At 35.5% G+C, this 11,014-nt stretch overlaps 1 protein-coding gene across 1 annotated transcript in view; it reads right to left on the reverse strand.

Annotated features, from left to right (window-relative positions):
• Positions 1–579: 579 nt before the first annotated feature.
• PPIP5K2 (diphosphoinositol pentakisphosphate kinase 2) overlaps positions 580–11,014 on the reverse strand; it is a 46,587-nt gene continuing 36,152 nt past the window's right edge. Inside the window, exons 26-32 of the mRNA XM_032441356.1 lie at positions 10,657–10,726; positions 8,555–8,674; positions 7,598–7,660; positions 5,909–5,968; positions 3,618–3,749; positions 2,183–2,311; positions 580–767 (exon numbers count right to left, since the gene is read on the reverse strand). Of these exons, the coding sequence (XP_032297247.1) occupies positions 667–767; positions 2,183–2,311; positions 3,618–3,749; positions 5,909–5,968; positions 7,598–7,660; positions 8,555–8,674; positions 10,657–10,726 (675 nt within the window). The 3' untranslated portion in view covers positions 580–666. The remainder of the gene's footprint in view (positions 768–2,182; positions 2,312–3,617; positions 3,750–5,908; positions 5,969–7,597; positions 7,661–8,554; positions 8,675–10,656; positions 10,727–11,014) is intronic.

An 11,014-nucleotide genomic window follows, 5' to 3' on the forward strand; every position in this document is an offset into this window, starting at 1 on the left:
CTGCCGTAAACACAGGATAAAAATAAGGAGACTCAAAAGTAGAAGTACATGGACTCACTCCATCATGCCTAATTATTGCAGCATATATGATATAAAATTGTTCAGATGCAGAAATCACCTGCTTATTTAAAAATAAACGGCAAAAGAGAACTCTTTGGAAATGTAGTTAAAAAAAAAAAAGAAAAAAAAAAAAAGAAAAAGAAAAAAAAAAGGAAAAAAGCTTTTAGCCAAGACGTGTGTTACATTTCAGCCCACAAAAGAAATTCGCAGGCGAATTATAAACTCCTGAAAATAGAAGTTCATACTGACAACAGACAACGTTTCATTACAGTGACATCAGCAGAGCCTCTGTAACACATCCCACTTTTGTACAAGTTTACAGTCAATATCTGAAGACACTGAAAAGGTTCTTGTGCAGCTTTTTCTCTAGAGGTGTGCAGTTCAAACTGATAAACAGATGCACTTCCTGAAATTTTTAGAAAGTGAGAAAAGACATTTGACAAACCTATGTACAATGCACATTAATTAACCTTGTTTTAACAGAAGGTTCTTAAATGCACTATGAATTGCAGACATGAATGGCTTTTGCATGATCTATTATTTATTTGAACGCTGACTAAAAAGTTGTTTAAGAAGTTCTTTCCAGTTTTTCGTTCCTGATCAAATTCACTTATTCTCAGAAAGAGTGTCACTACTACGTTCTGCATCTAGCGAGGCTTCAACAGACAGCTTAACATCAGGTACACAGAGAGAAGTTTCACTGGAAGCTGTACAGATAAAGAAAATAAATTATTAGATTTTATCCTTAAGAATAACCACGCTAAAACATCAGAAGCAAGAAACCTGCGAGGAAAGTGTTGTTTCATAAGAGACAGCATACTGCCTTGACACCGAGATACAAAAAGAACCAAAGGAACTGCTGTTGATCTCAGCACCTCACATTTCCAATAAAACATTCTCGCATCATGTACCACCACAGGAAGGTGAACTTCCTCACAAAGGCCTAGAAAGTATTAGGTGATGCTGTCTGAAAAGGCGTAAATGCGTCTTTCAAAAAATCTTTTATGTACTACCTCCCACTCGTTTAAATAAACTGCTTTTATATTGTAACTTTCAATTTTGAAGACCTGTTACCATAAATTAAATGGACTAACCTTAAGCAAAAAATATATAAGAACATATTTTCAGTATAAAATCTATATCGCAAAACGTACTTGTAAAGTACACGGAATGACTTTGACTCTAAAACCATTTTTCAGATAAAGGGCCTTTAGACCCCAGCTATTATACAAAGCCTGGAATACTGCAAAAAAACCTGCATCCACAGATTGCATAACTCAGGGAAAAATCCATCACGGTAATGCTTTCAGCTTAGGTCAAAAAGGGGTAAAAATGTATTTTTTTTCTTATTTTTGCAAGTATGGATGCAGCTTCTGGTCTGTATTGCCAATGAGCAGCTGGACTCAAAAAACAAAACAAAACAAAGAAAAATCCCAACATCTAAAAAAAGGAAGCTTTTTACCCTGTTCATGTGTGTGATTTTTCTTTCTAAGGGAAGAATATTCTGTGTGCAGGAAGATGATGTTATTTTAAAAAGCATTAAAAACATTATTTTCCTTTGATCTCCTTTAAAAGTATATAAAATTTCTGCATCGACAAGCTTTGTGTGGAAGCTTTTCTTTAAGTGATCAAAATTCATGCATGCAGCAGCAGCATCTGAATTATCCAGGATGTTTTTCTTCCTTCTTCAGATTTGTCAAGAGGAGATTTTTGATGAGAAACAGTCAACTTCTTTTTCTGGATCATTGCTACACTACATGGTAGAAATTCTAGCATTTAAGTAATTTACCTCTGCTTGTCTCACCTGGAGATAGCCAGATATTGTTGTCATACTTCAAAATGAACAACTATCAATTCTGACACTACAGAAATCCTTTCTAACATCTCAGAGAAAAAAGAGAAAATAACGACTAGTTCAGTTTTATCACTAAAACTATTTGTGCAACAGGACTGAGTTCAAATTGACCCACAGAGTGATCCAACTACACAGCCAAAGAATGTTAAGGAATAGCTGCACTCAGAAACAATGCAATATGCAAGAAAAGCCAACAACCAAACGAAAATACTGCTGGAAATAATTAAATGAAATTTCACAATTCTACCCCTGACAGAAATTACTTACATGAGGTTGGTTTCTCTATTGCTGGCTTTTCAGGCAAAGTTTCAAGTGGTGTGGGTTGAATTTTTGCAGGGGTGTATGTATTCAATGGAATTTTTCTTCCCGACAACGGACTCATGTAAGTTGGAGAAGCTGAAGAGCAAAATAGAAAACATTAACAGTAAAAACTCTCAGCTTCACAAAATGCTAATAATTGTAGCTACAAAACTGTTCTCTGTCTGATATTACCTGCTATCTGTCATGTTCTATAAAAGCCACTGTTATACAACAAGCAACTCAGCTACACATTTTTGACTCCTGCATTGACAGTAAAAAATTTTTAGAAATTTACTTTGGAAAGTGATATAACTTTGTGCCGTCACTAACCCAAGTTTCAGGAATAACTACCTTGACAGAAAACTGGCAACGGCATTAATGCTGCTTCCCCACAGGTTACAAAGATTGCACTAGAATGTATATTTAATACAAAATGTGAATGAAATGTGCGTACAATGCATTACTCTCCAGACAACTGCATGCACTGTGAGAAAGCAGAGGGGGAACAAAGCACCTATGCCCTCAACTCTGTCAGGTCAGGTTTCCATCTGGTGATAACCAGACCACCACAGGAATACTTTAAAAATACTGTCATGCCTGGTGTACTGGGAAGTCTTGAACTGCTACTGAAGAAGTAACGCTGTCTTCCCAACCAGCGTTGGCATTTTAAATCGCTGAGAACTTTGACATGCTTATGACTTACTGAGATCTTTTCCAGTAAAATCAGTTTTCTTAATTTATTTCTCTTCTCACCTGACATACAAATTATAACTGCCCTAGCAAGTGCTGAACGGGACCCAGCTGAAACTGCTTTTGAAGAAACAGCAGTAGTCTTGCAATGAGAAACCACCTTCCCAGACACAATCACACACATACAAAACTCAGTTTTCATTTACCTTCACAACCACTGAAACATTAAACACACTGCACAAACTACTAAAAATAAAACCATGGAGTAATGGCAAAGCATTCTACAGGTTAAACACTAAGTAATACTGAAATAAATAGAGAAATAGCTTAAAGAAACGAAAGGCAACTCATCTCCTGAGGTTGCTCTAGTACAACAGTACTACAAAGCCAGAAATACTGCGTGCTCACTAGAAAGGATTCCTTATCATTCAACTATCAATGTGGACAGCTCAGACAAGATCTTAATGTGAAGAAATAAATTAATTATGATTTTGCAAACTCCCTAGCCTACTATACCAGGCAACAGAAGCCGTACGTCGTTGGATAACGACAGAGTCTATACAGTGAGATACACTGTAATTTTTTCACAGTGTCATCAATGTTATTTCTTTTCCCCTTTTTAAGCAGTATTCTTATTTTGCTTATTGGCTGTAGCATACTAGACATCATCTAACAATTTAAAGTGAGCACAATTACAAATTAAAACCAGTACATGTCTCCTGTAGGTTTTCCTTTGATGGAGCAGCAACAGAGGCAAGAAATTCATCCACCTGCTTCAGAGACAGGGAATTGTGAAGAGTTTCCAAAGGGCAAATAGAAGGCACCATGGAATATAGTTCAAAACCTGTAAGAAAATATAATAAAAAAAAAAAGAGATTTCCAGACTTAGGACAGGATTTAAGCTATTGCATCAGCAAGAATTAATCCACAACAAAGAGCACATGCAGACATAGCACTGCTGAAATCATATTAAATATTACAGGAGTTGGAACGAGACGTTCCAGTTTCCAGGATACACAAAACTTGAGGTACCCTACAGCATATCATGGGATATAAATCCCATGTGTGGCCTACAAACTTTACAGTTGTACCCTACTACCAAATCAGTTAATGAAAGATAATTTTCCTCTATGACAAACATAGCTTTAAAAAAAAGAACAAAAAAAAAAAAAAAAAAGTCAGGTACGGCAGTATTCCTCCTATTCATTCTCATTCTTCGCGGAACAACACATAGGTGACTTATTTGTGTAAGTGCAGTAAGACAGCTGTGTTGCAAACAGTTAGCCAGGATAAGAACTAAAAACGCTACCACTTTCAGGAAGAAATAGATTTCACGAATTCAAATCCTATCACCTTCATTATTCTCTGAAAACGAACTGTAGCCTTGTGTATCAAAGGAAAACCACTATTTGCACTTGCCTACCTTTTGTAAATGAGTTTTAACTTTGTTTTACACCTACCTTCAGGCATTTTAAAACCTTACTTAAAATACTACAAGTTTCATACATTAGACCAGGTACATATTTCTAAACCAAAATCTAAAAATGCTTTAGACTTTGCTTTCCTGTATTAGTATAAGGCAAACATGCATATTCCTAATACTAAGGCAAGGACAAGTATTTAAACATATCTTGGAAAAAAACAAAAACAAAAACAAAACGAAGCACCCTACAATCCTGTAAACTGGTGCACATTTGGTGACTCAATGAGCAGCTCTTCATCCAATTGCATTTCAAAAGCAGAAAATACACCCATTAGTATTTTCAACATACAGCTGTAACGTTACAACTTTGAAATTAAAAACTGTGAATTTACAGTTGCTACATTTTAAAAAGGTATATTAAAATGAAGAAACAATAGTGAATGAAGTAATGTTTAGAGTTTCAGTTCAAGGTACATTTATTAGCGATAGCATTATGACTATGAACTGTTCCCTCCCCCCAGACAAATAAGCATCAATATTCCTCTGTTATCCAGTGTTTCTCATTCACTCATTCAGTGCTTTGCACAAAGAAGAAAAATTTCATGCTGAAAATGCCTATTTTTATATTTGGATCCACCTTGGCCATTAAGCTGGAGGGACAGTCACTCCAAATATACAGTCAACCAAAGTGCACTTGTGTCGGCTTCATATATACTACAAATAAAATTATGCATTTCATGGAAACTTTGTTCTCATATACAAAAGGACACCGCCACATATTTTGTTTCTATTTTCATGTAAACACAATGACTTAAGTTTCAGTGTAAGCAGTAGAATATGATTGGCATACATGTTAATATCTTAAGTAACTTTGCATGCATGCGAAGCGCAAACCCTTTCTTTGCTTACAGTAAAGGTTAAGACTTCTCTCTTTACACTGACAGAAAAATCACAGTCACTCAATCATTTGAATGAGTTTGTTTTTTTATCATTTTCCAATGAAAGTAGTGGGACAATGTCAGGTTACTTTTTTAAAAACTATTGCTGTGACAGTGCTGTTTTACAGAAAACCATAAATGAATTTCAAGTGCACTCACAGTCTTCACAAAGAGGGGGAAAAAAAAAAACAAACAAAAAATTCAACATTTTTCTTTCAGGAATTTGCCCCTTCACAGCTTTTTATTCAGTTCTGACAATTTTTTTTATTTTATTTTATTTTTTTTTTTTTTGCTGCTAGCCATATACCAGCATGTTGCTGCAGTATCTTCACAGCTGATACAACTTAAAAGATACCTTGTAAATCAGTCCGCAGTGTTTTATTTGAATACTCTATAAAGTATGAAACTTTTTTTTTTTTTTTTAATATAATTTTAGGACAAATAAATTCGGATTTTAAAGATGAAAAAGCCTGACAGTATCCCTTCAGAAAAGCAATATCCTGTAAACTAACAACTTTTTGAGTTTTGTCTACTTTGACTGATAAAACATCATCCCCATTGAAATGCAAGACAATGAAAGGGTTACGCGGCATCTCAAAAAGCCACCCTGCTGCCTTACATTTAAAAGCTATAGAGACATACCACTGGAGCCTAGAAATTCCACAGAGGAAATGGACCAGCACCTAAAGAGGTGTGGGTGTTCTGCACAGAGGCCCAGAAAATAAGGTAAAGCACTGTCAGAAGACACTTGTTTCACCATGTTCCTTGAACTAAAGATGGTGGGAGAGGGAGGAGTCTGATGTGAGTTAAAGGGTGTGATAACAACATAAAAGTCAGAAAAGAAACAGAGCGAAAGGGACAAAGAGAACCAAAATAACAGTCCATGGGACAGACAACACTAACATGTCCTTATGTTAGTAGAGAACTCAGAACCTGCAACGTATTCAGGTACTACAAGAGCTCATGGAGCATGCATTCGTCTCATAAAAGATGTGTGGTAAAACATCTGTATGAAATGAATCAGAACAATCAGTGCATTCATTAAAAGCAATTTAGATCTATTTTTAAAGAATGCAGTAACAAAAAAAAAGAAGTGCTAAATGGAACCAATTATTAAATTGATATTCAAATGCAGCTCTTTCTGACCTTGTATGTTTTGGAAATACTACTTGATTTGATTCTAAAGATAAATAATGGGTTCCTATTTTTCCTAGCATACCAGTTTTCCCTTCAATAAGCACTGAAGTGCAAAAAAATTCCCTGTATACTCCAAGTGAATATTGTGAAAGACCAACCTTGCTTCTCAGCAAAGCAAAACAAAATCATACTATTTCTTTAACCTTGTTTATAAACAATTTTGAAGCTAACACAAAAATGCTGATGATTTCTACTGCAGTTTCAATTCTGCCTTCATCACTGAGCTCAGCCAGTGGCCACATGTATTTTAAAACTACACTTAAGAAATCCGGAAATGTTACATTAAGATCAGGTGGATACTGAAGACTGAGTTTGGTTTTCATGAACAGGATATGTTTTGGTCCTTTTTAATTGTGTGTAAAGCTAGGAAATATTTTGCTGAGAAAGAGAAAGATGTACCTCTGTGCGGTAAATGAGAGCTTTTTTGTTAGTGTGAAGATAGTCTAACTCTCACTGTTGCAGCTCAAAAGGTCAATGAAAGCAAGAAGCAATTCCCTTGCTGTGATTTTTTTTTTTTTTTAGTGCAACATGTAAGTAATTTGCACATCCGATAAGACATATGAAAAGTTAAAATAAACTTTTGTCTGATGATAAATGTAGCAAATAAGCAGGAATGGAAATAACGTGTCTGTTTTATTTTTTTTTAATTTAACACTAGTTCAAGAAGACAGTCATAAACTCGAGTTGTCATTTCAGTGGTTTATTTTAGAATCAAGAGGCTGACTCTGTATCAGGGAAACAGCTCCGCAGGATGAAGAAGAAGCAGCAGCAGCTATCAAGAAGTGTGTGCCCAATAAAGATCAGATTTATTTCTGCTTTTATCTTGCTCCATACAGTCTTGATTATATGAGAAATTTGGGAGAATAATTTGTCACAGAGATCATGATTAACAGTAGTACTTCAATTATTTTAAGAATTTTTCTGAGGAATGAATTTTGATGTTATATTTTAACAAACGAATGGCAGAGAAGGGGATTAGGATATCTAATGATTACAAATATATTTGGAATTGTGCTTGAAGTTAGGAATGACAGACGGCTGGATGATACTGTACACCCCATATTTGAAATAAAAATAAAAGGGATGAAGCAAGGAACCTTTTGTTTTTGTTTTTAAAATAAAAGCAAAACGTACCATTGGTTGGGTGTCGAGCAAATGAGATAGAAAACCTTTTAACAGCAGAACCGCGTGTGGTGTCTAAGAAAGAGAAAAACAGGTACCTGAAATTTGTAACAGCTACCAAAAGAGGGACATTTTAAAAAAGGAAAAGAAGAGGAATGAGAAAGAAAAGATGAGAAGGAATTAGAACTGAGTGGCATGCAGAAGGGACCGAGGAAAAGGGCTAAAATCTAAATAGAGGTTAAAAAGAAGAAAATTTGGATTGCTGCTAACTACAAGATGTGTAATGAAGTGTATGAAAACAAGCAGAATGAGCTGGTGATTCTGGCATACAACGTTATATCAAGTTTGAGTTGAACACTGAGTAGTGAACGGTGAGGGGGAAACAGCATGAATACCGTCTCACCTCAGAGCTATAAAGGTGTCCTTTGGCACTTTTATGTTCTGAAATCTAGTGAAAAACTTTCTTCTCTAACCCAGATTATTAAAAACAGAAAACCTCCTGCTCTGTTTGTAATCCAAACCCCACTGAAAAACAAGTCAGGAATCCTAAAATTTTCACCATCAGTATTTAAGTTATCACTTTGTCAATTCTTTCATTTCTTGCATATGCTCCAAGTTACTTACTTCAAGATCAATAATTGATGATAAAACCTGACATTTAAAATGATAAAAGAAATTCAAAACTAAAATCTTGGTTTTCTTAAAAAACAAACAAACAAACAAAAAGCATTTGTTGAAGTCTCCTGACACGTATGACAATTCTATGAGCTAATGTTCAATTCAAGACAGAAATGAGAATTAAATATGCTGTTACACATAAGCAAGCCATGGGCAATTATGAAAGAACAGAACCCCTCATAACTAATACTAAGGCAAAGGATTCTAGGATTCCATTAAAAAAAGATTTATCTTTAGAAGTTTAATGTGGCACATGGGTTTGTGCGTGCATGTGCGAGAGTGTGCACATACCATCTACGAAGCCAGAAGAAGTCAGCTTTTTACGATGAGTACGAGCATAATCCTGTAGGTTAGGTGCACTTGAAGAACCCCCGAGCACTGAGGTGCTAAACAGGCCCGCACAGTGAGACCCTGATGGGAGTTAGAGAAAATACATACAACAACCAGGTGTTCGTCCATTCACATTGGGGATGCATGCAGCATGCAAGCACATGGCTCTTACCACACAAAAGGCAGCTTTTGGCAGTGCCTTGGACAGGTTCACAATATGCTTGTAATGTCAGAGAGGTACTTGTAGGCTGAAACTACCATAACTTATTGTGCTTCTACTCATGAGACAGCACTCTCTGCCATATGTGCAAAGAGAGGACTGAGTTTAACATAGTGACTTCTTATCCTGTTTTCACACTTGGTAAAGAAAAGTTACTAGTTAGCATTAATGTAAACATAACCAAAACAACAAAACAAAAGCAAGATGATGTGAATCTTGTGCACTTTAAAACCTGCAGTTCTGAAACAAATATGAACTGGGAAAATACTGTTCATTGCTTTCATCCGAGTCAGCTTTTGAGATGACAGGCTGCAATGAAGTATGCATGCATTTCCACAGACATGGAAATATTTCCCTCTTTGCCCCTACAAAACATAAATCAAATCCGAAATGCTCTATTCATAGTCCAGCCACCATCACTGACAATGTTAGAAACTGAAAATGTTTCACAGTGTTTAGCTTGACTTCCTTTCCAGCGAAGACATTTGTACAACTCCATGCAAGTAACAGTCCTTTGTTACAACTCGTACAATCCTGCCACTGGAATGGAAGTTTTGACAAATCACTGAAAGCCACATAGAGAAAAATAACTCATAATTCACAGTATCTGGAATTTACATTGGACAATGACTGAAACGGAAAAAAGCTTCATTTTTCACTCGGCTCTTCACTACCAGTTGAAAGGAAGTGCTTTCACTCAGGACTTAGTGTTTGCATTTTAGATACGCTGCTACAGGAGACCAACTACCTATCCAATACTACTTCCTTTTATTGCTTTTGACAACCCAAAAAGGAAACATTACTAGCACATGTGACTAATCACAGCCAAAATAAATTGGTGCCTGGTCTGTGGCAACAGCCTTCAACATCAAATGTAATATCTTGACCTAAGCACAGAAATAAATCAACTTCCACAAGCCATATTGTGTCATTGGCAAAAGACAGTTACTTAACTTTAGCAAGCACACAATAAAAAAAATGACTTCAATAAACAAGAGCACCTGATGTATGCATTTCACTAATGAAAAAATATAGTAGGAAGAAAAATATCACAGAATAATTAGACATGCAAAAAGACAAAAAACAAACAAACAAAAAAAAACCCCAGATCTTTACAAAGAATTAAAAAGCTACTTTCAGTTATGGATATATAATTTATGCACTTTGTACAATTTATTTTTTCCATGAAAGGACACATTTGCAGAAAAAAATAGTATATATAGAATTGATTTATATTACTGTAAGATTTCATAGTTTTATATTTCAGCCATATGAACTCCAGGTCCCAAGAAACAACAGAAACACACCATGTGAACTGAAAGAATTTGAAACAACTGATTGAATTATAGCATGATTCGCTCTAATGCTGAAAAGAAGAAATTGATTTTAGGAGAAGGAATGCGTGTAAAAACCCTAATATATCACAATACTTGATGTTAGTTCCCCTTTCCTCCTCCTCTTGGTAAAGCATCCTCAAGAAATGTGTTTTCACAGTTTCCACTGTAGGTCATTTCTATTCAAAAGATTCTTGCAAAAACCTCAGTGTCAACTTCAGTCACAAATTACACATAAAAAATCTGCTTTATGTTAAAAATGATCCTGTTACTTCTTTCAGTCAGTGCTGTCAATAGTGCAAACTATTTGTTCTTTTTCAGTAGTGATTTACTTAGAAGCTACTGTTGCAGAAAACTGTCCAATTCAATAGGCAGACACTCAACGCGTTATTGATAGCAAAACAATACCAGGTCCTATTCACACAGAAGTTTTAATATACAACTGTGCAGAACAACAGGCAGAGGAAAAGCTGCTAACATGAAAGAAAACTTCAATTGTATGCACATACCTAGACCACTCTGCTTTTGTTCCAGAATAGTTCTTGGTGTTCGTAAGTTAGCATTGCTTTCTGATAGGACCTGAATATAAAAAAAACAAAACAACAGAAAAATAAGGGAAGGTAGAACAGTAGCATGAAATGTCCATTTAACTTGATACAGCAGCCTGTTTCATACAGACAAGTGTTAATAAGCTGTATGATAAGTGTTAGTAAAAATATGTAAAAGAAACATGAAAGATCATGCAATATCCCCTTCTGAAGGGAGTCCATTTCACATATGAGTTCCTTGCAATGGAGTGATGCAAAGCAAGCATTCAGAATGAGAAGGGACACAGACCAAGACAGATATGAGAACAGACATTTGAGA

Source organism: Coturnix japonica, chromosome Z, assembly GCF_001577835.2.
Source record: "Coturnix japonica isolate 7356 chromosome Z, Coturnix japonica 2.1, whole genome shotgun sequence".
Lineage (NCBI taxonomy): Eukaryota > Metazoa > Chordata > Aves > Galliformes > Phasianidae > Coturnix > Coturnix japonica.